The 17,027-nt window shown below is 46.0% G+C and overlaps 1 protein-coding gene across 1 annotated transcript in view; it reads right to left on the minus strand.

The window, feature by feature from the left end:
- Positions 1 to 17,027, minus strand: part of LOC147700308 (uncharacterized) — a 249,147-nt gene that overhangs the window by 24,115 nt on the left and 208,005 nt on the right. Inside the window, exon 11 of the mRNA XM_086935681.1 lies at positions 9,633 to 9,728. Coding sequence (XP_086791807.1) covers positions 9,633 to 9,728 — 96 coding nt within the window. The remainder of the gene's footprint in view (positions 1 to 9,632; positions 9,729 to 17,027) is intronic.

Here is a 17,027-nt window from a genome sequence, read left to right on the forward strand (position 1 = left end):
AAAAAGCAGATCAGGCAACAAATCAACTGCAACACTGAGTTTGCTGTCTACGTGTTGGAGTGCCCTTGTGGCCTCCGATACGTAGGCAGCACCAAACACCCAATGAAGGTGAGGATCCTACAGCACTTACGTGCCATCACTAATAGGGATCATAATTACCCGATGGCTCACCACTATGAGGAAAAACACAACAGTAACAACGGCAGTTTAAGATTCTTTGGCATCGATAAAATCCCCAAAAATATACGTGGTGGAGATTACGAAACACAGCTGAGAGTCAAAGAATCCAGATACATCATAGACCTGGATTGTAAGACCCCCAAGGGGCTTAATTGTGGGGAGGAGTTATCCTCACATATAGGTATATGAAGTTGTCAGGGACAGGAATAAGCTCTCTCGTAAATGATGAGTTCTGTAATAAAATTTTATATCACTAGCACTTTTAAGAACTGGCTTACCCATATACCTCAGCCCTATCGCGCCCAGGCTGCGCATAGCAACCCACAATTGTGGTGCTGCCACGCAAACATTAGCGTCTCTCCAGGGTCTGAAAATTATGAACGATAAGCCATACACTAGTCACTCTTGATTGGAAATATATTTTTTATTTCCAATCTTTATTATTGGTCACAACATTACACACTCACACTATAAAGTCACCATTTCCTCACTTCCCATTATGAGCATTTGAACGTATGACATACCACCTAACTCCTTTCCGCCATCCATGACAGTGTGAATACCCCAGACACTGTATCGAACTCAGGGAGCTCCCGAGGACACATTAAACAATACAGAATATGTACGAATAGCCGAATCTCATATACGGTGCTCCACAGTCCTGCATCTGAGAGCAGAATCGAACCGCGCACGTACGTGGCGGGATACTACATTTCCCAGCTACACAGCGGTCGATAACCATCACGTGACAGGAATCAGTCACATGGTTTATTGGCGTAGGTAACGGCAACCCGTACACATAGTAACATCACGGATGTGTTGAAATTAAATTTGTAAATGTGTATATATGTAGATATAAAATCCTACCAACAAGGTTTTCTGGTTTTGAACACTGTTGTTATGTGATTTTGTGTCTGAAAGAAACTGATAGTATGTTTTCTATCTTTATGATTTTGTCATGGAAAACGGACTTAAATATGTCTGAAAACAAAATGGTGGTAACTTGATAAAGGCTAACGCCGAAACGCATCGTCCTTGTTCTATAAGTGCACAATAAAGGATTTGTGCTGGATTTTCCTGGTGTGCCGTTTTCTGTGTCCAGCTATTGAAGGTGGATGGGAAGCAGGTTCTAAAATATATATATGTCTAAAAGAACTGCCCAACGCTTGAGGCGCCAGTCACAAATCGTGTTCAAGACCTTCCTTATTGGCAGGTTATGCAGGGAAACCAATATCGCTTGCAACAGCCAAGACGCTCTACAAACATGTTTCTGGCTACCAACCCCTTGATCACTGGAGTCCATAGGGTACAAGTCTGCATCCCGTTTCACGCCGCACTTGCAGCGTTCAATTATAGTCCCGCCCTGTGGGCGCGCCTCCCAGCTGCACTGTGGTCATTGTAGTGTGGCAGAATTACTCCATAGTGGTATACACCCCAGCCTTTCCATTTGCTTTAGTACCTTTAGTAGGTTGCTGTAGAAAGAGACACTTGGGTCTCTGCTCGTACATGCTGCCAAAGCGTTCACGTTGTTCCAAACTGCGCTACAACATTGACATAGCGCTGGAGCGGTTTTGTAGCAGCGGGGCGCCTCGCGACCCTGGGCGGGGCCGCACAATATGTCTAAAAGTACTGCCCATGATACAACATCAAGTGAATTGTCAAATTGCATTGTGGGACTGGTAGTTCCATGATACCCATGTGGGTCGCCGCCGTCACATCACCATTAAAGTTCACTTTGTAGAGGAAAACAGTGTCATACAGAGTTGTCCCCAATTTCACAGAGCGCATCCTGCTCCATTTTCGCTTGCCGAATAAGCTGCGAATGACCCGTCTGGGTCTTGCGGTGGTGCTCCTCCGTGGCATGGGCCGACCACATTATATGCAAAATTTAGAGCTAACCCTTTAGAGGAGAAGCACTCGCAGGTAGGTATCGCTGACAACACGAGAGCAGCTCAAACAGACACAATCCCCATCGAAACCAACGCTGCCTATGCATTTCGGGCGTCACGCCCTTCTTCATGGACAGCTTCAGGTGAATGACGGCAAACAATGCATCACCAGTATATAAGTCCATGAGTGGTGTGGGGGTTTCTGTGCCTTCTTCAGGGCAGAAGGCATTCCGTAAGAACATTTGCAATGAAACCCAGTAAAGGTTTAAACTTTTTGTTTTATCACTGCACCTCGTCAGGATGGACTTAGTATTATTGTAGCAGAGATGAATGGTGGTTTGGTGATTTCTTGATCCCCAACAAAGGGATGACATTTTGATGTTTTATTGAGTGCAAGCCAAGGATACTCTAGTCCTGGTTAAAGCTATCAAACACCACAAATAGGGGAGCTGTCTTCACAGTTAGTGATGTGTCTTTAGTAATCTTTTAATCGCATATCCAGAATATGTACTGATACCCTAGCCTGGGACAAGCATGGGAAGCTGAACACACCTCTTGATTCAGCATGCTGCTGCCTCTTCAGAACAAAGACCTTATGAGAACATGACCGCAAGCCACTCAATCAATTAACGTTTGGCACTTAGCTAAGTCCCCCATAATGGAGGAAAACTCTTCCAGGACTATGTCTGATGGACAACCTCCTGTACATAGATCACTGTGACTCTGCAAGAGTTTCCAGCAGATACCAGGACTGATGGAAGATGCCTGTGCCCAAATCTGAGTCCTTAAATTTAGGGCTGTGTCCGTCATGGTGATGAGGGTGTCCCAAGACAGGCTCAGACAATGATTTGAATTATTCTTCCCACCCACTTAACAGCCGCCTGTAATACAGCCAGGAGGAGATGTACTTCCCTTTAGTGCAGGCCACATGTGACTTTGCTGTGCTCAGGCCCTCACCATTGCCCTAAGTAGAATTGGGACCCGTTTATACTTTACTGTTGCTCAAATCCAGTAAACGAATAGTTTCTTACCTGTCGGTGTAGTTTTGCAGCTTGAAGATCTTTCTGGATTCACTATGCTGTGCATTATTCCGCGGTCTTGTGGTTGGGTCCAGAATAGTAGTCTTTTTTTTTTCCGTAGCCCAGGTGGGCGTCAACATCCCCACCTTTTGGTGTATTTCCGGTGACGTCGGCGCGCTACCTGCAGAAGCACCCACTCTTGGGCGCCATCTTCGGATTCTTTTTTCTCGTGCTTGTTCTGTTACCGAAGTAATGGCAATGTTCTAGTAAGTCATTCACCGCTTTAACCTTCAAGGTTTGTTTGTTTAAGTAATTGTCCATGTTTTCAACCCCCTTGCTCACCAGCCTCATCTTTCTGGCGGAGGTGGGTAGGTTCGCTAGTGAATCCAGAAAGATCTTCAAGCTGCAAAACTGCTACGACAGGTAAGAAACTATTTGTTTTGCAGCGTGAATCTTTCTGGATGCACTATGCTGTGCATAGACTTTGTAGCGGTTTCTAATTTTTGTGGCAGCTGGGTGGAAGATGAGCGTTGGTTATTGAATATGTGTTGAAGCACCTTTTGTCCGACTTGTGCTTCCTTGTTCATCTGTATATTCACGCAGTAGTGCTTTGTGAACGTGTGCACTGAAGCCCATGTTGCCGCCAGGCATATGTCCTGAATGGGTGTGTTCGCAGGAAAGCTATTGTAGCTCCCTTTTTCCTGGTAGTGGCCCCGTGTCCCTCCTGCCAGTTCTTCCCCTGCCTGTTTGTGGCAGAATTGTATTGTCTGTGCGATCCATCTCGCAATTGTTCCTTTAGTTACTGGCTTTCCCATGAAGCTCTTGGCGAAGGAAAGAAAAAATTGCTTTGTTTTCCTGTGTTCCTTTGTCCTTTCAATGTAGTGCATGACAGCCCTTCTGGCGTCTAGGGTGTGAAGAGCCCGTTCAGCGCTTGTTGTTGGTTTCTGGAAGAAACTTGGTATTTGTATAGTTTGATTCATGTGGCACCCTGACACCACCTTCGGCATGAAGTGTGGGTCCGTTCTCATTACCACCCTATCATTGTGAATTTGGATGTAGGGTTCTTGTAACGTTAACGCCTGAAGTTTGCTTACCCTACGCAGCGAGGTGATTGCTACCAGGAAAGCGGTTTTCATTGTTAGCCTCTCTAGGGATGCTTTGTGAATTGGTTCAAAAGGATGTTTCATCAGTTCTGTTAGGACCAAGTTAAGGTTCCATGCAGGTGGTGGCACCCTCTTTGGAGGCGCAATCCTCTTAGCTCCTTCTAGGAATCTTTTAACCACTTGTGAGGTGAAGAAACTCTTACACGTCTCCCCTCTTGTGTAAGAGACTATTGCTGCTAAGTGAACTCTCAAGGAGGATGAGCTTAGTTTCTTGTCTAGTAGGTGCGTGAGGTATCTAAGCACCGTTGAGTCCCTTTGCATCTTATTGTGCAGCTTCTCTCTCCTAATAATAATAATAATAATAAAGGAATCTTGTCGTGCGCAAACTTAGCCCAATGGGCGTCAAGGCTCCTAATTCTAAAACCAGCTCATAACAAAAGCCTGCAGTTCAACCCATGTAAGCTCTTGAAAAGCACCATGTTTTTAAGGCCTTTTTGAACAGATCCAGGGAAGGTAGAGTTTTGATCTCCATGGGCACGCTGTTCCAGAGCTGGGGGGCAGCGACAGAAAAGGCCCTGGCTCCCCATCTGGTGAGCTTGAAACGGGGGACAACAAGCTGGAAAAGTCCCGAAGATCGGAGACACCTTGTGGGATGGTAGCGAGTAAGCAGGGAGCTGATGGCGCCTTTAGGTCCATCCTCGAGGGCTCTATAGGTCAGGCACAGAATTTTAAAGTAAATTCTGTCCTGCACCATAGAGTGAATCTCTTCCATTTTGATACATAGCACTTTCGCGTGCTGGGCCTCCGTGCCTCCCGAAGTACCCTCAGGGTGCTCTCTGGTAGTTTCAGATGCCCAAATTCTATGTCCTCAGGAGCCACGCTACCAGGCTCAGGCTCTCTGGCTCTGGGTGTAGCACCTGCCCGTTTTGCATGGAGAGCAGGCCCTTTCTCCTTCCGAATCTGTGGAGTGCGCTCTGTGCCATCTCTATAATCTGCGAATACCATGTCTGCCTGGCCCACTGTGGTGCAACCAGTATCAGTGTCATGTTGCTCGCTCTGCACTTGCTGAGGACTTTGTGCATCAGAGGTATCGGGGGAAAAGCGTAGGCAAAAGTCCTCGACCAGTCTATCCATAGGGCATTCCCCAGGGACCCCTCCCCGGGCAGCCTGGATGCGAAGCTTCGGCATTTTGCATTTTGGCGTGTTGCAAATAGGTCCACCGACGGTGTCCCCTACCTGTCGAACAACCTTTTCGTCTCCTGTGCATTGAGCTCCCATTCGTGGGTTGGCGATGTCTGTCTGCTGAGCCAATCTGCTTCTACGTTGTCCTTCCCTGGCGAATGAATGGCTAGCAGGTCTATGTTGAGAGGGATGGCCCAAGTCCATATCTCCTGCGCCAGCTTCGAAAGCGTGGCCGGTTGTGTTCCACCCTGCTGGTTGATGTAGAACATCGCTGTCGTGTTGTCCGTCTGGATCAACACCCTCTGGTTGTACAGTTTTGTCTGGAATGCTTTTATAGGAAGGAAAACTGTCTTCAATTGATGTGTTTTACCACATCTGCTGGCGTCCACAGACCCCTCACTTTGAGTTTCTCCATGTGAGCTCCCCATCCCTTCTGGGATGCATCTGTGGTGTTGGTCACCGTTGGCGTCGTTAGAGGCTTTCCCCTTTTCAGTTTCTCCATGTTCCACCATGCCATTTTTTTCTGCACTGCATGCGTTACAACCACTAGACTCTCCCAGCGCCCTGTTGCTTGTGACCATTGCTCTTGTAACCACTCCTGCAACGGTCTCATGTGCAGCCGCACATTTGGCACTAGGTGAATGCATGATGCCAACATGCCCATGATCTTGATCGCTGTTCTCACTGTCCGAGCTTGCCCCCTCAGGAAGAGCTTTGTTTCCTTCACCAGTGCAACTGACCTCTTCTCGCTTGGGAACACCTTGCTCTGTACGGTGTCGATCTGAGCTCCCAGGAAGATCTTTATTTGTTCTGGTTCCATTGAGGATTTCCCCCAGTGTATGGAGAATCCCAGGTCCATCAGTGTTCTTGTCACTCTCTGTGCATGCTCCTTACATATCTGGTATGACCTTGCTTTTATTAGCCAGTCGTCCAGGTAAGGGTAAACTTCTTAGGTGTGCTGCGACTGTTGCTAGGCACTTTGTGAAGACCCTTGGCGCCGACTTTAGACCGAACGCTAGGGTTGCGAACTGATAGTGGTGTTCCCCTATGACGAATCTGAGCAGATGTTTGTGACTTCTGTTCATTGGTATGTGCAGGTAGGCATCCTTTAGGTCTATGGTGACCATGAAGTCTCCTTTTTGCAATTGAGGGAGCACCTCTTGCAGGGATGTCATTTTAAATTTTTGCGTTCTTATGAATTTGTTTAAGAACCTTAGGTCCAGGATGGGTCTCATTGTTTCGTCTACCTTTGGCACCAGGAAGTACGTAGAATACACCCCTCCGTTCCTTTCTCTGTAAGGTACTGGTTCTATGGCTTGTTTTTGCAGGAGCTCTCTGGCTTTCTTTTGGAGTAGCTGCAGCTCTTTCCTTGCTAGTTGCCTTCTCTTTGGTTTTCTGCTTGTTGGTGTCTTTTCCAGTTCTATGCAGTATCCGAACTGGAAGTAATGTCTTAGTCTTCCTCCCACTGGTCTCACATGCACGCAGGTACTTAGTGCGCTTGACCCCTGCGTGTTGTCCTTGTGCCTCACCCTGGGAGTTCTTATTTGGGTGGGCACACGTTGCCTGACCAAGTCACTTGGCAGGGGGTTGCTGGCCTCCCCTCCTATTCTGGCCACCTCCATTGCCTCTCCCGCGAAAGGACTGGCCCCTCTGCTGGTATTGCCAGGACTGCTTTTGTTGGCCTTGCTGTGTTTGGTTCTCCGCCTAGTGGGATTGTTGGAACGCCTGGTGCGATGTTCCTGGCTGGTTACCACCCCTGCCATTGGGCCTTCGTGATGTGGTGCCCCTTTTCGACCCTCTGAACTGCAATGCCCCCATGGACCTTGCTGTCTCATTGTCTTTCTTTAGTTGGCTGAGCTTTTCGTCTACTGGGGCCCCGAACAAGGTCTGTCCGTTGAACAGGGTGTTCAGGATGCTGTGTTGTACTTCTGGCTTGAAGCCTGACACCCTGAGCCAGGCTTGTCTTCTTTCTGTGATGCTCATCATCATGAGACTACTGGAGGTACAGCTCGGTCCAGAGCTGTCTTGATGCAAGAGTTTGCCACATTCTTCCCCTCTTCGACTAGGTTTTCAGCTCTGTCTCTGAATTCCTGAGGCATATTCTTTTTCAACTTGCCCAGTTCCTCCATGATTTGGTACTGATGTCTGTTTAGTAGTGCGTTGGAATTGGCCATTCGCCAGTGCATTGCGGCATTCCTTTCAATTCTTCTCCCTACCAAGTCCATCCTCTTGCTCTCCTTGTCTGGAGGTGGCCCTGAGGTAGTAGGTACATTAGCCCTTTTCCTTGCTGTGGCAGCAATGATTGAGTCAGCTGAGACCGTGCCCTGGATATAGGCTGGGTCCTTGGATGAATGTTTATACTTCTTTTCAGTGCTTGGGGTGACTGCCTTGCATGTAGCCGGCGCCTTGAAGGCTTCTTTCCCTTGTGCCATGACACTTTCCAGCATTGGCAGGTACTGGCTCTTGGTCTGTGTGGGGAGCAATGTCTCGAGGAGGAAGTCAGCCTTCTGCTGCTCTTCGTCGAGTTTCACCTTGAAGACAGCCGCTGCATTCCTGATGACTGAGTTGTACACCCCAATGTCATCTGGCGGCGAAGGCCTCGAAGGATACGTGTCAACGCTTTCTTCAGGACTCTCTGTGACGACTTCTTGGCAGTCGATCTCCTGACTTTCTGAGGTCGCCGAACCCAGGAGCGTCCTGCTGTCGTCGCCCTCCTCATAGTATTGGAAGGCGGCCTCGTCTTCGTCCGGTTCGTCGAATGTTTCGACATTCTCCGACTGTTCCTCGACTTCATCCTCTTCCTCCTCGACCACCTCATGCACCTGTGGCTTGGGCTTCGTCGGGATTATGTAGTCTTTCATTATGTCGTCGAAATCCTTTTTTCGTTGCAGGATGTTTTCCATTTCGGCTTCGAGACGCCTCTTCTTCTCCATTTCGGCAGCCAGATCTTCGTCCAATGGGTTGGCCGGTCTCTTCGAAGGTTTCGGCGCCGAGCTTATCTTCGGCGTTGGCGCTGGGGCTTTTTTTGGGTCCTTCTCCCTCGGACGTTCCTTTTCGGAGACGTTTTTCGACGGCTTTAGCTGTTCTTCAGCTCTCGGCGCCGGGGACTCCTTCTCAGAGGATCCGCTGGGCCTGGGTTTAGGTGCGGGCGCCGAAGCTTTCGGCGCCGGCACTTTCGAGGATTTTCCCATGGTCTTCGAGACTCTTGGTCTCTCGGGGCTTTAGGGGCCGTAGAGTCTCCTACCTTCTTTGGAGTCTTCGTAATATCGGTCTCTACGACCGTGTAGCCGTCGTCTTCGGCGGCTTTGTTGTCTTCTTCATCTGAAGATAGGCCCAGGTCTCGAAGGGATGGAGGCTGGCCCTTGCCCTGCATAGTGGCGTTGGCTACTCTCTGTCTCGCTCGAACTCGAAGAGTTTTTGGCGTAAAGGCGGAGCAGTCGCTGCTCTCGTGGTCTACTGGTAGGTAGAGGTTGCAAACCGGGTGCTGGTCCTTCTGTGCGTACTTGTGGTGGCGCAGAACTTGAAAGGAGTCTTGTACATCTCATGCGTTCAGAGGGGCCCCCTGCGCTCGCATTCCTCGATGGAAAATCGAAGTTCTTGAACTTCCTTCCCTCTTTCGTCGATCTTCTCGATGATGTAGTCTCCTGAACTCTTCTCCAATGTTTTTCGTCCAAAAACTGCGTGTTTTCTTCTTTTTTCTCCAAAATGTCTGGAGCCCTCTCGGGAACGATCCAGACCCAACCGCGGAAAAAAGAATCTGAAAATGGCGCCCAAGAGTGGGTGCTTCCGCAGGGAGCGCCCCGATGTCACCGGAAATACACCAAAAGGTGGGACGTCGACGCCCACCTGGGCTACGATAAAAAAACAAAGAAAAAAACAAAGAAAAGACTACGATTCCGGACCCAACCACAAGACCGCAGAATAATGCACAGCATAGTGAATCCAGAAAGATTCACGCTGCAAAACGTAGGTTCCATGGGCTGGGCAACTATGAAATCAGAAGCAGGAAGCACTTTGGTGTAATCAGTACAGGAATTATGCCCATACGGCACCTTGATGAAGCGGTTAGGTCTTTTGAGTACATTACAGTATAAGGAATGTGACATATCTCAGAAACACCGCAGGGGCTGTCTCCACAATTTTCTCCTTCCTCAATCTCTCCCTCTTTTTTCCTCGGACAAGAATATGTACACAAGACTTACTTAGGATTCACACTATCTACTGCACTCTACCCCTGAACCAAGGACTGATACCCTCACCTGCATTTTTTTTTTCATCCTCAATCCCCTGCTGGGAACGTGTTTTGTTTTCATCTGTATTATCTTGCAAAATCTCGGAGGCAGAAACTGCATCGCCTGAAAGACAAAATAACCGGAACAATCCTATGTGATCCCAGCAGAACATCATTCAAAAGTGGAAGGAGCACTGAATTCAGATTGTTGAGCAATGTCAAAACTAGTGTAATCTGTACCTGCTTGATTCTGATTCAAGGGACTGTTTTTCACTAATTCTTTTATCATATTATTTGAGAAAATTCACAACACATCTAATTAATACATTAAAAGATATTTGGTTAACTGTAGGTCGAGCTCCTCAAGGCCCAGGGGCTTCAGGTGTACAGGTGTTTCCTTTGATGTTGGGTTTCATACCAGAGCTGGTCGGGGGGATTGACACTGCAGGCGGCATTGTGGAGTCCATGAGGGGTCAGGCAACACCGGATTTGCAATCAGGAACGTTGGGTAACGTTTTCTGAATCAGTGGGCCCCCTGGACAAAGAAGAGGTGTCAGGTGCAGAGTGGACAGGGATTGCGGATCCGAAGGTCACCAGAGTTGCTGGCTTTTTGTGGACAGAGCCACTCCCCTCTTGAGTTCTGAACTTTATTTAAAGCAGGCAGTCCTCCCACGAGTTGTGAAGGTTGCTGGCTGCAGAGCAGGCATCGTTTTCGCAGGGTCTGTGAAAGGTGTACTTCACCTCGTCTCCTTCACTTCAGGTGGGGGGGAGGGGGTGGCAGAGGTGGGCACATCTCCTATTCTTCCTAGTTTCTCCCACCCAAAGTGGGTTGTAAACTGGGGGCTGCCATCTGCTGCTAGCAGCAGAAGAGGCTGGGGGTTGCATTATGTAGGCAGTAGGCCTTTGTAGCTTCCCTAACGAGCACTGTGCCCATCCTAGGGAAGGAAGTGAGACACCTCTGCCCAGGATGTGCTTTGTTTCTGGTCCCAGAGAGTGGGGGCTCGTGACCCAGGGGTCCAGAAACAGGTCTGGTGGTGGCAGACAGCCTAAAGTCAGTATGAGACCACAACAGGGAGATGATGTAGTCCCACAGCTAGAGTGGTCGACCTCAAAACTGGGGAACCGGGTTCGAGTCTCTGCAACAACGCTCACCAACCTGTTATTCTGGACAAATCACTTAAACTCCCTGTGCCCAACAAAAATGAGTGTGTCCATCTGTAATGAAACTGGTGCACATGTAAAGTGCTCTGATACCCGATATCTCCGGGTCAGTTCATGCTATATGAAGCTCTTAAAGTATAATTTTTTTTAAACAGGGATAGTAGGTTTTTTGAGGGGCAACTCTGTGGTGTCCTCTGAGTACATGTTACAATAAATCCCACACTGGCATCACTGTGGGTTTATTGAGAGGAGTAGTTTGGTACCAAACACTCCTGGTTTCAGAGAAGCCATCATGGTGCTGGGGGTTTGAGTTGTCGAGTTTCCAGCCCATATACTCTCTATGGCTTTCCTGGCACTTACAATAAATAAGAATAGATTTAAATATTGTAGAGGCATATCCGCCAATGCAGATATGCCCACACCTGTGGAATTGTGCACCCTGCCTTAGGGCTGTAAGGCCTGCTAGAGGGGTGACTTAACTATACCTTAGACAGTGCTAGTTGGCGTTGGCACACCGGCAGTGTCTGCACCAGGCCATGCATGCTGCAGTGGCAGTCTGCAAGGCGTAGGTGAGGGGACCCTCATCAGTCCCACTGCTCTAGGTACCCAGGTACCATTTACTATGGATTTACAGGGGGACTGAAGGGCTAACTGGGGAAGTTTTAAGGAAGAAGCACTGACACAGGGGAACTGGTTGGCAGGGACCCTGTGCACTACAATCTAACCCACATCATTTTCCAGGAAAAAGTGGGGGCTAACCATGTCAAGTCAAAACAGCTTTATTCGGTGTAAATGTACATCCATAAAAGCATACTTATAAAAACAATAATAGAATTGATCAAGGGTACAATATACACATTTAAAGTTCAAATCATTTACAATTAATCTGTCATGGAAATTCCAGGGGATCACTAATCAGGATATATTAAGGGTCAAAAACAGGGACTTATGCCACACATAAATATCATATCAGTATATATAATACAAAATACATTCTACCAGACCATTATTAAGTACAGCGATGAATACATATTATTCTATGGGCAGATCAATACACAAACTTATCTTTATACAGCAGACAGACCTAGTGTACATATCAAACCGCTATACAGGAATGACTAAGAAGGATTTTAAATACTAGGGGGCCCATTAGGATGGCGGGCGGACTTTGCCCGCCCGCAATCCGCATGCAAAATGGGACCACCCGCCGTAGGAGCGGCGGTCCCGCCTCGGCCATTAGGATGCACCCGCCACACTTGCGGGCGCATCCTGTATTTTTACCTTTGCGGCGGGCGATGCTGATAGCGCCTCCCGTCGCAATGGTAAAAATACAGGATGCTTCAAAGCACAACATGACAGGCACCGCGCGATGTCGCACTTTGAATTACCCCCCATGTGCACCCCCACCCCCCGGAGTCCCAGGGGCCCAGCAACGGGCCCCCGCAGGGAGTCTCCGCATGCCTTTCCGTGGCGGCAAGGCATGTCTGCAAGCCCATCATAATATGGCTGGCGGTGTCTATGCCCCGGCCACAAGGCGACCGGGGCAGAAAAGCGGCGGATGGTGTTTACGTCCGCCGCGGTCCCCCCCCGCCATAATAATATGGCGGGGGGAAAATGGGTGGCGAGCGGTCATGAATGTCGGGCGGATCGCCACCGCCACCATGGCGGTGGCGATCTGCCCGACATCGTAATGGGCCCCTTGGTGCCTGCAGATATTTTAATAATCAATATGATCACTTTTCTCATACAATAGCACATCTAGGTGTGCTAATTCCTTCCTTCGCCTGACTGCCCTTAATATAGACCGAACAACAGTACAGATACTCTTCATATTGTCCAGGCTACATAAAAAGTTAAAAGCATTTTTATAATTATAAACCTATTTGTTAAAAAAGAGGTTTTAAAACTGATTTCCGAATATCGCGGTACAAAGTACAGAACAGTATAAAGTGTAGCGTGGACTGGTGGGTTTTTCCGTTACATGGGCAATTTGGTAAATTATACGGACCCTTTTCTTTGTCACGACATGCAGTTATGTAGTGTATTGTGCCAAATCTTAACTGTGTTAAATAAAATCTGTGTTGGGCATTTCCTGTCATTATAAGATATGTCTGTAAACCCAGCACAGAGGGGATTTGACAGTAGTTGGTAACACTATGTTTATGGTTTACCTCATTAGTTCTAATACAGGCCATGGCCGAGAAATATCTTGACTTGAACTCAGTTTTACTGATATCTAGTATAGATCTCGGATCCTTTTTGACAAAGTCTATCAAACAATCTGTCAAAAGAGGCACTGTCTCACACAAACACAATTACTTATAACCGTAATCATGGGAAGTCGCTCCTTTAAGACAGCATACCTGGCATAAGATGAGATGCCAAAACCACACAAAGTACTTGTATCTACACCACAAACTCAATATCTAAGCGGGCTCCCAAAGTTGAGAAGTAAAGACCAAGCCTATAGACCTTCACGGTGTGTATATTAACTTGAAATGTTAAAGGGTTAAATTCTCCAGAGAAAGCGACATAAATTTGAGGGTCATTATCTGAAATACCAGACATAATCAGTCTACAAAAAACATATCTTACAGATACATATGGCTCAGAAACTGTATTTGAATCAGTATCAGGTCTCAACACAACCTATGGTTTGTGGGGTTTTATTAGTGTTTCACAGGGACAGAGTGCTCAAAGTATAAACCAGGATTAGTAATGGTATAGACGGCAGGTATGTTATGATCATGCAGTGTTTGGAAAAAAAGATAAAACTCTAGTGGTCTCTTGTACATCGAACAGCAATCAAGAGAAAGTCTTTTTTTTTTGCTCTATGACACAATACAGGGAAGGATGAGAGAAGTGATACGGATGGGGGAATTAAATACAATACAATTGAATTCGTATCCCATGATAGGCACATACAAGATACAAGACTGACTGGGGGACTGTCCTAATCATTAACTAGGAAATATTTAATGCACTGCATAACACTCACCAATCTGATAGTAAATTTACATACTTCTCTAAAGAACATACAACGCACTGAAAAAGAGACATAATTTTGGGAGACTAATGCAATAAAAGAAGCCACAGAGTATTTGCAGCCTTGGATCATGCACCAGTGATCGGAGATTGCGGACCAGGAAGACATGAAGGAAACAAGTTTGTGATACTTCAAAGCCATTCCTTTAAAAGACAATATATATGAGAAAGAGATGAAGGAACCCATATTATGTTTACCTCAGACTTAAGGGCGTGATGCGAGGGATGTGTGCAGCCAATGAAGCGGATCAAGCACTAAGAGGTCAGATTAAGATCCTACTCACAGAACACTCAGACTAAGAGGCGATAACGCAATCTACGAGGGAAGCAGCCAGTATGCTGATCCTGGAGTCAAGGAAGCCTAAGAAAGTGTGCTCTTCTAATAGACCAGTTTCCGTACACAATACAGATTAGAGGATATACACCAAATATAAGTGAACCGGATCGCATCTTTGTTGTCCTAACCGATCAGCCAAACTAATTGCCTTTTACACCAATCAGACAACCAACCCTTTGATAACATAGTAAAAGTGCTTCACATTACTGAAAAAGCAGGACAGAGAAAACTAGCCATGGTCATTCTAGACCTCGATGCATTTTACCGGGTAGACTGGTCCTTTCTGAGCAATGTGATGTGGGCCGTGCGCCATAACGATAAATATGGATAAGCTATATTTCTTACATGGCTACAGTGAATGTAAATGGGAATTGGTCAGAAGCATTTGCACATTACAGAGGAATGAGACAGTGTTACCTCCTCTCTACTCTCTTTTTTACTCTATCTGTGGAATCACTGGCTCAGAAAATCAGGAGAGATCATGGGAGTGAAGGAGGTGGACCCAGGAGGTACTAATCACCTGGTTATCATTATTAAAACCGAGAAACCCTGGTAAATTAATTCTCAAACAACTGACAATATAGGGAAATCTGAATTAATCTCAGCATTTAAAGTACATTTAGAAAAATTCCCAAGAAAGGCTGGATTAGGTCTCTGCGATAGACCCTACACGCTGATGTTGTATTGTCCCAAGCACAGTTATTTCGGAGCAAAATCTCTGCAACACCTTCTGATGGAAATAAGGTTTGGATAATCTAAAAATACCAGTTACCACCTACTCTTCTCCATTCACACTAGTGCATAATAACCCAGACTTTGATCCATCACGAACAGGATATTTTTTCTCAAGGTGGAAAGCAGGAAATTGCTGTACACTGAGAAATATATTCACTCAGACAAAGATTAAGACATTCGAAACTTGTAGGAAAGAGAGGTTTGTAATATGAAATCTGACATTAGGCAAGGTGCCCTATAAGCACAGAGGCAGGGGCGAGAGATATAACACAGTTTGAAAAGCTCTTTACGACCAGGGTTTAGTGACCGATATATGCACAGCACTTAATTCTAACCAGGGTTCCCCTTTCTTGGCCATTTATGACTAGATGGGATGACAAATTAAGAATGACAATCCCATCGGAACAATGACAAAGGCTTTGGCTAGCTATTCTACAAACCATGTGTAGCTTACAGAATTGTGGAACAGTTTACAAACTAATGTGTATTGGTATAGAACCCCTTACCAGTTAATGAAAATGTATCCTACTACAGATGTCAAATGGTGGTGATGTGGTATGAAGGCTAAAGATGCAAACATTTGGTGAACATGTCCCAAGTTTCACATTTATTGGAAAGAAATGTTAAGGGAGCACTCAGCTCCCTTCTATCAAGAGATCAAATAGTAAAATTACAAGGCTTGTGAACAAAATGTGTAAGGGGTAACAGAACAGCACTGGACTCTCACAACACACCTATGGAGGCTGAATGGTCAAGGAGGCTATGGAAATTCCGTCACATGAGTTGAGAAATAAAGAGATATTTTGAGCTGCCTGGAATCTATTGGTGAACTATTTACAGAAAGGAATGCCAATGTGGTCATGCTCCAGAAGCGCACAAGCTTTATAAGCAAATTGAGAACCTTAAATTGTAGAGAGTTTTACATTATTAGACATAATGGGTTGATGCTGAATGGTACTTTGAAGAAGGTAGAGTACGTTAATTAATGAATATGGAAACTTTGAGGTTTGGACTGTAGGATTTTGATCTTCCTATTTTATCACCATCCCTCTTTGAGGGTGGGAAGGGTGGAGGGAAGACGGTACAACCTAGATATTGAATAACTGTAATAACTGTAATTGGTCTTTGGAGCCAATAATAAAATAAAACAAAGAAATGGTCTTTAAAAGTTTTTTATTTCAGATTGTAATACTGTTTTTTAAAGTATTTTTGGTTGAGCAGTGTATAGCAATTACAATGAGGAACTTGACAAGGAAAAAGTGAATATCCATATTTTCACTCAAAAATAAATATTCAATAAGTTATATCACGAGATTACATACTTTAAATTTAAAGTGAGGACAAGAAAGTGCAGATGGTGGTTGCAAATAATAACCCCCAAAAAATGTGTTCTAAAATATAGCCATACATTATAGATTACATACTTTACTACTGTGGGACCCAGCATCAAATCGCTTGTTCTCTCTTACTTGTATACTTTCTGGTCTGTATAGAAGGCTGCAGCATATGTTCTTCGTTTAGCATATAGTTAGCACCCCTCGTAGTCAGGATTGCTTAAGTCAATCTGTACTCTACCCCCTATATCTAGAAATGTAGGTAGCCGTCCCACCTGCCTAGAATAAGCCTCGTCAAACACCTTGTTCTTTGCAGTTTGGCCTGCCAGTGTCTCAGAGAAGGAGCCACCTCTGTACTCCACTTCTTCAGTATTAAGCTGTGTGCAACAGCAATACCAATATACAGCAAACACTGGATGCTTTTTTGGCCCTTTGAGCCAAATAAAGCAAGGATGGGCTCCGGTGATATATGAATCTGTGTAATATCTGCAAGCTTCTGGAAAATGTTTCCCGGATATTTTGGAGTAATGGGCATGTAACAAAGTATGGCATCAGTCTCCTGCTCCCACTAGCTTACTCCGAAAGCACGGATCTGGCACTATGGCGTGCATCCAGTGCAATTTGTGGGGAGTGTAATAGGCCTGTCACCTTGACAAGACCACCATTCTTATAAAATTTGCTGCCCGTAGGGACTTGTATTCCAGTTCTGAGATATATACTCCTTCTCCTTTGGTAATTAAGCATCCAGTAGAATGATTGATTTTTATGAACTGTTCCTCAACTAAAACACTCTTACTGTTGTTCTGCATTG

Source organism: Lissotriton vulgaris, chromosome 8 (assembly GCF_964263255.1).
Source record: "Lissotriton vulgaris chromosome 8, aLisVul1.2, whole genome shotgun sequence".
NCBI lineage: Eukaryota > Metazoa > Chordata > Amphibia > Caudata > Salamandridae > Lissotriton > Lissotriton vulgaris.